At 32.8% G+C, this 13,150-nt stretch overlaps 1 protein-coding gene across 1 annotated transcript; it reads left to right on the forward strand.

The window, feature by feature from the left end:
- Positions 1-3,266: 3,266 nt before the first annotated feature.
- Positions 3,267-7,284, forward strand: LOC113755313 (cytochrome P450 71A1-like). Its single transcript, XM_027299350.1, has 7 exons — positions 3,267-3,472; positions 3,614-3,724; positions 3,940-3,992; positions 4,088-4,186; positions 4,521-4,575; positions 5,195-5,981; positions 6,639-7,284. Exons 1-7 carry the CDS (start codon positions 3,267-3,269, stop codon positions 7,275-7,277), a joined length of 1,950 nt encoding a protein of 649 aa, XP_027155151.1. The 3' UTR covers positions 7,278-7,284.
- Positions 7,285-13,150: the final 5,866 nt, after the last annotated feature.

Consider the following 13,150-nt stretch of genomic DNA (forward strand, 5'->3'; position numbering starts at 1 on the left):
GCAAAGTTGTTGGCATGGGAGACATATATTTGGATACAGATACCAAATGCCAACTGATATTAAGAAATGCTCGACATGTCCCTGATATTCATCTTAATCTTATCTCTACAGGAAAACTTGACGATGAGAGTTACCATAACTTGCAAGGTAGAGGCAAATGGAAACTCAGCAAAGAAAATCTCGTTGTTGCTCGAGAAAAGAAGCAGAGTACCCTCTACTTGATACAAGCCAAGTTGGGGAAGGGAGAAGTCAATGCAGTTCGTGATTCATCAATTGACCTTTGGCATGGCGACTTAGGCACATGGGTGCAAAAGGGATTCAGATACTTGTTCGCAAACAGCTCCTATCTGAAGTTAGAGGTAATGCACTTAAACCCTATGTTGACTGCATTTATGGGAAACAACATAGAGTTGCATTTCAAAATTTTCCTCCATCTAGAAAATTGAATCCGTTAGAATTGGTGCACACTGATGTTTGCTATATGAAAGATAAGTCTCTTGGTGGTGCTGCTTATTTTGTAACTTTTATTGATGACTTTGCTAGAAAGGTTTGGTGTTTTGCCTTGAAATCCAAAGATCAGATTTTGGATGTATTTAAAGATTTTCATAGCAAAGTTGAAAGAGAAACCGGCAAGCAGTTAAAGTGTATTCGTGCTGATAATGGTGGTGAGTACAGAGGACCATTTGAAATCTATTGTAAGTCTCGTGGGATCAGATTTGAGAAGACTGTACCAAAAACTCCTCAAGAGAATGGAGTAGTAGAGAGGATGAATAGATCCATTACTGAACGGGTCAGATGCATGCTCTCTAATGCTAAGTTACCAAAATCCTTTTGGGGTGAGGCAATGAGGACTGCAGTCGATTTGATTAATCTTTCTCCATCAGTTCCTCTAGATGGTGACATCCCAGAGAGAGTATGGACGAGAAAAATTATATCCTTTAAACATTTGAGAGTTTTTGGTTGTCGGGCATTTGTTCATATTCCTAAAGATGAGAGGTCAAAACTTGATGTAAAATCAAAACAATATATTTTCTTGAGTTATGGACATGAAGATTTGGTTATAGATTATATGATCCTATTGAAAAGCAGGTGATCAGGAGCAGAGATGTTGTCTTCTTTGAAGATCAAACCATTGAAGACATTGATAAAGGTGACAACTCAAAATATTCGAGAAAAATCTACTTTTCATCCTCAAACTTTGTGACGAAGACACATTTGGTCCCCAAACTTTTCGTCAGAACACATTGAGTACATGAATTAACGATTTTTGCCATATTTAGTCAATAAACGGGAATTTACTCAATTTGGACGGTGAAGACCACGTGGCCGTTAACAAATGTTCAAATATCAATTTATAACCAACACAAGTCAGACACAAGTCCACACTTGACTCTCTCTCTAACCCACCGCTTTTCTTCTCGAAATTTCCCCCTTTCCCACCAAGTTAATGAAGTGAAAAGCTGCTTGAGATTAGCAGAGTTAATGAAGTGATTCAACAAAGCTTTTTCAATCCAGTATATTTAATATAAATTAAATGATTCAGAGTAAAATACTCATAAATAGCTATTACTTTGTTCATGTAATAGAGAAAACCCATAAAAAGCTGATATGTTATGGACAATTTTTTTTTTTTTTTACTTTCACGTATTTAATTTATGTTAAATACAAAATCTACTAGTTTTTCTTTCGTAAAAATATTAGTATATCACTTTTTAAATTTTACTTACAAACATTTATGTATTTAACATAAATTATATGATTCAGAATAAAATACCTATAAATAGCTAGTACTTTATTCATATAATAGAAGAAACCCATAAAGAATTAGTAAAAAGTAGGTAATTTCTTTTTTTACTTTCACGTATTTAATTTATGTTAAATACAAAACCTACCAGTTTCCCTTTCGTAATAATATTAGTGTAACACTTTTTGAATTTCACTTATAAACATTTATATATTTAATATAAATTAAATGATTCAAAGTAAAATGCTCATAAATAACTAGTACTTTATTCATATAATAGAAGAAACTCATAAACAACTGGTATGTTATGGACAATTTTTTTTACTTTCAAATACTTCATTTATATTAAATACAAAACATGCTAGTTTTCCTTTTATAAAAATATTTGTGTAATGGTTTTTTGAATTTTATTTGCAAATATTTATGTATTTAACATAAATTAAATGATTCAGAATAAAATGCCCATAAAAACCTGGTACTTGGCTCATGTAATCGAGAAAAGCCATAAAGAGTTGGTACTTTACGGGATATTTCTTTTTTAAAAAAATATTTAATTTATGTTAAATAGATAATCTACTAGTTTTTTTCGTAAGAAATTACTGTAACACTTTTTGAATTTTACTTGAAAATATTTATATATTTATTATAAATTGAATGTTTGAGAGTAAAATGTCCATAAAAAACTAGTATTTTGAATAGGTAATGCCCATTAAGTAAGAACTTAAAATAATACCAAAATGGACAACTTGTTCAAGGAATTGTGTAATGTCGACAAAAAGCTGACTTGTGTTGGTTATAAATTGATATTTGGACATTGGTTAACAGCCACGTGGTCTTCACCGTTCAAATTGAGTAAATTTCCATTTTTTGACTAAATGTGGCAAAAAATCCTTAATTCATGTACTCAATGTGTTCTGACGAAAAGTTTGGGGACCAAATGTGTCTTTGTCACAAAGTTTGAGGATGAAAAGTGGATTTTTTCCCAAAATATTCAGATAATATTCCTGCTAGTTCAAATTCAGATCTAGATCCAATTCCAATACCTGTTGATTTTAATCAATGGGGAGCTGAGACAAAGCAGAGAGAGGATGTTAATGATGGTAATAATCCTACTGCTGATGAATCTGAGCATGAGGCGCCACCTACTCCATCACCTCCACCACAAGATGAGTTTAGGAGATCTACCAGAGAAAAGAGACCTTTTAGCAGATATAATCCTCATGTATATTTGCTGTTAATAGATGGAGAAAAGTCAGAGTCATACTGTGAGGCTTTAGAGCATGAGAACAAAGAAGATTAGTTGCGAGTCATGCAAGAGAAAATGATGTTCCTGCATGAGAATCATATTTATGATCTAGTGAAATTACCTAAAAGTAAGAGAGTTCTGAAGAACAAATGGGTTTACAGGCTGAAGACTCAAGAGCACAGCTCACAACCAAAGTACAAAGCAAGATTGGTTGTGAAGGGATTTAGTTAAAAGAAGAGTATAGATTTTAAAGAAATTTTCTCTCCTGTGGTAAAAATGTCATCAATTCGAGTTGTTTTTGGTATTGCAGCCGGTTTGAATTTGGAGATTGAACAACTTGATGTAAAGACAGCCTTCTTGCATGGCGACTTGGAAGAGGAGATCTACATGGAGCAACCAGAGGGCTTAAAAGGAAGTGGCAAGGAAAATCTTGTATGCCGTCTCAAGAAGAGTTTGTATGAGTTGAAACAGGCACCAAGACAGTAGTATAAGAAATTTGACTCATTCATGACAGACCATGAGTACCACAGGATTATATTTGATCACTGTGTTTATGTGAAAATTTTTTAAAATGGTGATTTTATTATTCTCCTGCTGCATGTTGATAACATGTTGATTGTTAGTCGTGATACTGTGAAGATTGACAGGCTGAAAAGAGAGTTAAATAAATCCTTTGCAATGAAGGATTTGGGTCCGGCTAGACAAATATTGGGACTGAAAATCTCACGAGACAGGCAAAATAGGAAGCTTTGGTTGTTTCAAGAAAAATACATTGAGAAAGTACTTAATAGGTTTAACATAAGCAAGGCTAAAGAAATCTCAACTCCACTTGCAGGTCACTTTAAACTGAACATTAAGTAGTGTCCTACAAGTGAAAAAAATAAAGAAAACATAAAGAAAGTTCCTTATGCCTTGACTGTAGTTTGATGTATGTCATGATTTGCACCAGACTAGATATTACTCATGCTTTTGGAGTAGTCAGTCGGTATCTCTCTAATTCTGGTAAGGAGCATTGGAATGCTGTTAAATGAATTCTCAGGTATCTCAAGGGAACTTTCAAATTGTGCTTATGTTTTGGCAATGGTAAACTATGTTAGATGGGTACACCGATGCAAATATTGCAGGTGATCTTGACAATAGAAAATTCATCTCTGGGTACTTGATGATTTTTGTAAGGGGAGCAGTATCATGGCAAAGTAAGTTACAGAAGTGTATCGCCCTTTCTAGTACAGAGGCAGAGTACATTGCAACCACTGAAACATGCAAGAAGACTCTTTAGTTGCAGAAATTTCTTCAAGAGTTAGGTATGAAACAAGATAAGTATAATCTTTATTGTGACAGTTAGAGTGCTATTCATTTGTGTAAGAACTCTACATTTCACTCTCGATCCAAACACATTGATGTGAGATATCATTGGATTCGAGAAGTACTGGATTCCAAGTTGTTGACACTTGAGAAGGTACATACAAATGATAATGGTGCTGACATGTTGATCAAGACATTGCCTAAGGAGAAAATCTTATTTTGCAGGCAAGAAGCAGGTTTGGTGGAACTTTCCAAATGAGCTGGACGGGGAGATTGTTGGGTTTGTGGGCCAAACCACAAAACCAAACACTTTTAGGTTCAAGTCAAGATTTGACTTAAAAGAAAAGTGAGTAGCCGTATGATGTATGCATTCTTTGGTCTTGATGTGAGAACAAAAGCTACAGCCACCACTTTGAGGAGAGAAACGAAGAGAGAGAAAGAGTGAGAGCCAGAGAGAGAAAATTCTGTGCAACTTTGAGGCCTCTGTTGGAAGGTGATTTGAAGTCCGATTGAGATGAAATTTTACACACGCGATCCTCTCGTCAAATTCTACTCATCTACAGGTTCAGATTTTAGATTTTCTTTTCGTTTGGTAACACCTTTCCAAATCCACTTCTTTGACAGTTATAGTTTTTTGGGGTGATTTTGTAGCAATTTCGCTTGATTGGAATTGGTGATATTATTGTCATCCGAATATTTCGGGTAGACTTGTGTATTTCCGTTATTGTGATAGTGGAGATTTTTGACTAGATTAGATCCTGTGATTTTTCCCAATTTGGATTTTTCACGTAAAATTCTTGGTGTCCTGTGCCTTTATTTTTCTTGCATTTTATTATCACTGTTGGTATTATTATTTGGTGATTTGATTTATTCTTATTTTAACTGGTATTTGGGGAAAGAGAAATTTGTCCTGGGCTAATTCTGATATTGTGTGCCTGTATCGGTACCCCTTTCCCAACATACCTTTGGCAACTTTCCAAAGTATATGGTCCTCTTATGTCTCTTAAGCTTGGATCCTTTCCACTGCTTGTGGTTTCATCCGCAAGAATGGCTGAAGAAGTTGTGAAAAACCATGACTCGACATTTTCTAGTCGCCCACTGCTCCTAGGTTCCCGAATGCTTTCTTACAACGGCTTGGATATCGCCTTCTCTCCATACAGCGAGCAATGGAGAGAGCTGAGAAAGATTTCTGTTCTTCATCTCTACAGCAACAGAAGGGTGCAGTCATTTCGTGGTACTCGTGAAGATGAAGTCTCTCGGATGATCAGAACTATATCCAAGGAAGCGTCTTCATCTCAAGTGACGAATTTGAGTAAGACTTTACTGTCACTTACAAGTACGCTTATCTGTAGAATTGCTTTCAGAAAGAGGTATGATGAGGAAGATCAACAAAGAAGACGATTCCATGATCTCCTCCAAGAAATGCAGGCCGCATTCGTGGGTTTCTTTTTCTCAGACTATATTCCTTCAATTGGTTGGCTTGATAGCCTCAATGGGATGCGTTCTCGACTTGAGAGGACTTGCAGTAAGTTAGATTCATTTCTTCAAGAACTCATCAATGAACACTTAAATCCAAATAGGCCAGAGTCCATGAACGGTGATATCATTGACATCATGCTTCAATTACGGCAAGAACAATCAACTTCCTTTGATCTAACGCTAGATCACATCAACGCAATGCTCATGGTGATTAATTACCTATTCAAAGGACCTACTCCTTTTTTGTTTGGTAATATCATTCAAAACACCCTTCACATTTTAACAAATAAATTGTTTTCGTCCTTCACTATTGAAATTATAAATTTAAGTCCCTTAGAAAATTAATTTGATAAAATTTAGTTCCAACCTAGGTTTTCGATGTTTTTTTTTACCTTGAATCCAGTATGTGACCCACACATTGTTATTTTTTTCGAAGCAAAAATGTTAGATCTCATTTGTAGTTAAATAAATGACTTAATCCATATTCACTTTTACATCTAAAAAAGTAGGATCTGATTTAATCTGTATTCATTTTTGCCATTAAAAAAGTGGAATCTAGCCTTCTTGTAAATATAACATAATTGCATGTGGGTCACACAGTGATTTTAGATTAAAAAGTGGTCGAAAATTTATATAAGGACCACAGTGATTTTAAAAAGTGGTCACATAGTGATTTTATATAAGGACCAAATATTATTAATTTGAATTTGTAAAAAATGTAAAATTAATATTTTAAAGGTGAAGGGCAAAGAAATTCATTTAACGAAATGTGGGAATGTTTTGAAATATTTTTCCATGTTGTTTTTCCTTTTAAGAATTTGGATCAATCCCATTTTGCTAATCTGTTTCGGTATATCATTGTAGGATGTATTTAGTGCAGGGTCGGATACTATTGCAGCTACAATAATGTGGGCAATGGCAGCACTGATGAAGAGCCCTGAAGCAATATTGAAGAAGGCACAAGCAGAGATTAGAGGTGCAGTTGGAAATAAAGATATAGTAAACGAAGATGATATTCAAAAGCTCCCTTATCTCAAGGCAATTGTCAAGGAGACCTTCAGATTGTATCCTCCAGCTCCACTTTCAGTTCCAAGACAGACACTAGCAAATTGCATTATAAATGGTCATGAAATCCAGTCCAATTCTATAGTTTACACAAATGTCTGGGCGAATGGAAGAGATCCCAAGGATTGGGAAAATCCAAATGAGTTTTTGCCTGAGAGATTCTTAAATATTAGTGTAGATATGAAAGGGAAAGACTTTCAACTGATACCATTTGGGGCTGGCCGAAGGGGCTGCCCTGGATATTCTCTGGGACTAGCAATGGTGGAAGTTGGACTTGCCAATCTTCTGTACTCTTTTGACTGGGAATTGCCTTCTGGGATCAAGAAAAAAGACATTGATACTGAAGTTTTACCGGGTCTTACAATGCTTAAGAAAAATGATCTGCTACTTGTCACAAAAAATGTGTATGCGCAGCAAGTGTCAAGTTCTGGCATCTAAATACTTGGGACCATATATTCTTTGCTGTGAAATTTCCTTTTGTTTCTTCCCTTCTTGTGTTTAGTTTGTTTTGTGAGTTGCTTCTAGTCATCTAATTATATTCTAGGGTCTGTTTGGAACCCAAGTTTTTTGTCTAGTTTTTGTTCTATAAATTTTTTAACAATAATCTCAAAAAATTCTCCAAAATTTTTTTAAATGCATACCTGAAATGGCCAATCACGTACAAAATTTTTTTTCCCTTCTTTCTTCTTCTTCCTCCCCACAACTCAATCTACCACCACCTCCAGGTCCTCCACCAATAGCCGCCACTCCACCGGTGCTAGCATCAAGGCTCGCTGACTTTTTTTTTTCCCTTTCTTTCCTTTCTCCCTCTCTCTCTTTCTCTCCTGCCTCTTACTCCTCCTCCCTCCCTCCCTCTTCCTCCTTTTTCCTCTTCCCTCTCCCCCCCCCCTCAAACCTTGTATGATGTGATACTCACTTGACGCGATCTGGACAACGAATCACCAACGGTTTAGCAGCGGAAATTTGACCCAAATCTAATCCCCGAGATAACGAACACTATTGATATTATCTCAACCCGTTACCTAATGAATTAGCGAACCAAACTATAGTAGAGGAACGCCACAACCAAGGAGTTACTCGATTGATAAGTTCGGGTGAATAACTTGAGAAGATTCTCAAGTATTCAAAGGAAACTCTCTTGCCAAAGAGAAAGTGAAAACTCACTAATTGTATTTAATAGTCAAAAACTGATCCCAAACAAAGAGGAAGTGGGGCTATTTATAGCCCTTACAAGCATTAACCCTAATCCAAAAGTTGACCAAACTACCCTACATACTTAAGAAAGATTTTGGACCTTACTTACTAACAAATGGGCCGCAATTAAACTATCTTAATTACCTAGACTTTTTAAAACGAGAAATAACCAAAATCAACGAGGAAAATCAAATAATCCTACTAAACTCAAGCATTCGTGCAATCAACTAGTCTTCACTTGAATCTTCCAATTCCCCATGTGCTTGAATGGGTCTTGGTCTTTATATTCTCATCATTGTATAAAAGTATAGGGAGATTATGTGGATAAATGTAAAAATCACAAGGGAGTAAAGTGAATATTTATACAAATTATAAGGGTGTTACATGGATATTAAGACTTTATCACATACTCTTTTAAAATGTGTTTGGTATAAATACTGTAATTGATTGTACATTATGTTTATTTTCTACTTTACAATTTACATAAAATCACGAGGGTTATGTGACCATTTTAAAACTTTAAGAGGTTTATCTAGTATTATGTAAAACCACACGAGGATAATAAGTAATTTATCCTATATGCCCGTTTGGAAGGTGAGTTTTTTTTGTGTTTGTCTAAAACTTTATTGTAGCTTACTATAGAAGTTTTTAAAAAATTTTTGAAGTGTGTTTTTTTTTAATATTTTGAAGTGTATAGTTTAAAAACTTTGAAAAGTTTTTTGAGATTACTGTAATTAAAGTTTTTAAAAAACTTGTAGCAGACAAACTTGGCAAAAAACTTGGCTTCCGTAAGAGATGGCCCTTTTAATATACGTAACTAGGTCCACGCCATCACCACAAATTGGCTTGATTTGATATGGGTACAAAAAATTAAGCCCAAGTTAAAATGGGCCGTACTTGGATAATGGTGGAAATGTTCAGCCTCGCATTTTCCGGAACCGGACAGTTCAGCCGTGCTATATACTACTACTTACTAGTTAAATTAAAAAAAAAAACTAGTCAATTGCAAGATCTTTGATTGATTGTCAATCATTTCCTCCTCTTTTTTCTTCTTATAAGGTTTAAAATCTCCATAGGAAAAAAAATAAAAAAATAAAAAAATGACTTCTTACTAAAAAATGGCTACGTTAATTAAGAAATTGTGATGCTGATTACAATAATTGTTGTATTAAGTTTCTGAAACTTGGTTTCTATTTACCATCTTATATTTTGGAAATATATTTCTGTTACAGAATGACAAGTTGACAACTATAAGTAAGTAAAAAGAAAAAATCAAATGAATTAGCCAAAGTGATGTGGCAAAATTTCAGATTGAATAACTTTCAGTGCCTTCAAAAACATAGCCCCTTGACCACTGGACTGTGTATATATCCCATTCAATTACTGGTGATGTAATCATGTAATACCGTCCATTCTTCACAGAGCTTATACATCATAAGTTTGATAATTTTATGAAACTCATGGGTCAATACATGATTGATTTGTCAAGAAACTAACCTGCCAAATCTAAATTGAAAATTATTACTCGAGATTGAAATTGAAGAAAGTATAAGTTGAAAACAAAGCAAAATGTTCATAAATGCTGAAGGACATATGAGCAAATTTACCCTATTCCAGTAAGGAAAATGGCAAAAAAATCCTTCACCTTATCTCTATGGTATAGTCTAACGTCCTCAATTCTAAGGGCAATTTGATTTTTTTTTTTTAGATAAATTGTTTAAGCAAAATGTGATGCAAAACCTTTGACTTACGATAGGCGAAGTCATGGAAGATGCAATTATTGGGGTTATAAAACCAAGCAATTCCAACATGCATTAGGCCAGTGCTGTACAAATTATTTCCAATCAACCTATTGTATAAAAATCCAAGGAGTATGCGGTTGGGATTCTTAATAATAAATAGGTAAGTAGTAAAGTTTAAAATTAGGGTTAATCACCAAAATTCAGGGGGTGGTTAGACCATGATCATGGGACAATTGACTTAAAAAAGTTCACTAGTCAACCCTTGAAATGAAACACATGGTACTTTGCAATTGATTATTCTTCTTACTTCTTACATAAGTAAAATTCAGGTGGGTGGTTAGACCATGATCATGGGACAATTGACTTAAAAAAGTTCACTAGTCAACCCTTGAAATGAAACACATGGTACTTTGCAATTGATTATTCTTCTTACTTCTTACATAAGTAGAATTTTGCCCGTGTCTTAGCACGATCTTTTTTATTTATTTATTGTGAATTTATACAAATATGAATAATTTAAATATAAAAATTAACAACAATCTTACATGTTCATTCATATTAACTTTAAAAGCTTAATGTATTCTAAATGTTCAATTATTTACTAATTTTTAAAAATTTGTTTACATACTTTCATCGTAATATAGTATACATCAAATAACGTACCCCATATTAAAACTTGGTGGATTTTCTTTTTTTTATAAATATTTTTTAGATAATTAAAATTTTGTATTTTATAAGATAATAATAATAAGGGAAAAGATGATGAATAATTTGAATATTAATCAACGATATGGTGGTGAAAGTAAGTAATTTATGAGATATATAAATTTTCAATAATTGTGATTTAGAAAAGATTTTACTATAGTTCTATGTAATAATTTGATAAAAGCAGATATTATTAAGATAAAATTAGTTATTTTTTAAAGTTATTTTAAAATTAGAGATAATTTTTAAATATATAATACAATCCAAATAGGATTCAATATAGGTAAAATCCAAGTGACCTATAACCCATTAATTCTGTTCAATTAAGCATGTCACGTAGGAATGAATAACAACTCTGATTAAAATAACTGCTCCAAGTGATATATATATATATATATATATATATATATATATATGAAAAAGTCTAAAGTAACGATTGTTATGGTAACGAAACTGTTTTTACCTGATATAATAGATAAAAACACTTTTAGCGACCATTTGATTACCTATTGGACTGGTCACCTAAATAAGATAGTACCTAAAAATTTGGTTAGTAAGTTTTACATAAAGAATAGTAAGTTAACTCGATAAATTAGTAACTTTTATGTCTCAAAAAGTAAATTGGAATAAATATGAAACTTACTTTTTTTTTTAAAATAATTACTATTTTATATCCGAAACTTACTTTTTGGAGAGTAAGTTTAGTTCAAGTAATAGTAAGTTTTTATAGATTAATAGTAAATATTGTTGATAGAATAGTAAATTTGGTTAGTGGTCAAAACCTACTAGTTTGTGGTATAAATTTGCTATTTTACTTAAAAAACTAATATGTAACAAGTATTAGGAAGTTTATTTGAAATAATGCTGAGATTTTTTATTAATGATTGAAACTTAGTATTATAGTTAGTAATTACTCGTAATGTAAATGTATGATACACAATTGTATGTATCATTTATAAATGTTATATGTTTTAAGCATTTTAAATATACTATGAAAACTATTTTTTTTTTTTGCACATGACCTTATAAAATATGTAAGAATAATTTGTCATATTATAAAATTTGAATTATTTTTGGATTTGTGAAAGGTTAGAAAGTTTGGATGACAATAACAACAAATCTTTCGAGTTATATATAGAATTGCACTTATCTATACATCACAATTTCCATATATTAATACCTATGAGTCTAATAAAATGATAAAGGTTTACTAAATTTATTTACTGGGTCACAAGTATAAAAGTTAAAGTTGTATTATAATAACAACAAATTTTTCGAGTTGTATATAAAATAGCACTTACTTATACATCACAATTTTCATATATTAATGCCTATGAATTTAATAAAATGGTAAAATTTTAATAAATTTATTTTCTGGGTCACAAGTATAAAAATAAAAGTTGTATTAACGTAGCATAATCTTTGAAAATTATAGTCAAATAACCCATATGTTAAGTGTCGCGCCCCATTTTTTCGCGAGAAAAATAAAAATAAAGGTAGGTATTATAAAAGATGTGATTTTATTAAAAAAAACAAGTGAACAAGGACCTAGAATGGGACTTAAAAAAATGCGACAATTTGGGTCCAAAATTTAGTCTAAAAGGGTTTTTAAGAAAAATAGGAGTCGCCACTTGGTATTGAGTTTTGGTGTACCAAGTCACCCAAAAATAAAGTAAAATAAAATAAAACCCTTTTTGACAACTCCAGGTCTTTGAAAACAAGAGAAAATGAATTCGGGAGTCACATTGAAGATCAACTCAAAAGTTCGATCAACTCAAACCTAAGGCACCCTTTCGACCTAGTCTAAGCTAGTTGCGAGGTTTAGTCAAAATTTTCCTAATCTAACCCTTAATTTTATCATATTTGGATGTTTCCTACATGGATGCAAATCTAAATTTAAAAATTTTGAAAGGGACAAAATGTTCATTCAAGGGTTTAATTGAACCAATCGCATTAATTGCGAAGGCCAAAATAATTCCTTGAAGGTGTCACGAGTATGCAAATGATGAAATTAAAAGAAAAGAAAAGAAATTAAATTATATACATAGATATAAGTGATCAAAGAAAAAGGGAATGCAACATAAAGGGTACGGGAGGCAAAAACTCGTGACATAATTATCTTATACATGGATTAATAGGGTATTTAAACTAAAAAGTTATAATCACCCATTTCCCATGTTTGAAAATAATTATCCTAACATTAACAAGCAAATGAACTAGCTTAAATGAGATACAATTCTAAATGCAATGATTAGCACCTATAGAGGGTAGGGGATAATATAATAGGGGATATCATATGAATGAGAAAAGATCCTAACAATAAAAATATGCATGAAAATGTAGTGAATAACACACAAAGATGAATCTAGCGCAAGACGGCCTAAAGGGTCTAGCATTGGACTAGCCCATTTCTAAAAATCTTTACTAGCGTTGGACTAGCAAGTAAGCGGAGGGAGAAGCCACAACTAGCGTTGGACTAGTGTGGTGACGTCATGCATTAACAATTCATAACGAAACAAATAAAGCATAAATTAAAACAAATAAACACATAAGAGCACGTAGCACATAACACGTAAACATAATATCTAGATGCCAAAATCCTAAGAAAAGCGGATAAAACACATAACACATAAGCCACATAAACACGCAACCTATCTATTACATCGGGGA

This window comes from Coffea eugenioides, unplaced genomic scaffold, assembly GCF_003713205.1.
Source record: "Coffea eugenioides isolate CCC68of unplaced genomic scaffold, Ceug_1.0 ScVebR1_1418;HRSCAF=2265, whole genome shotgun sequence".
NCBI classification, from domain to species: Eukaryota; Viridiplantae; Streptophyta; class Magnoliopsida; order Gentianales; family Rubiaceae; genus Coffea; species Coffea eugenioides.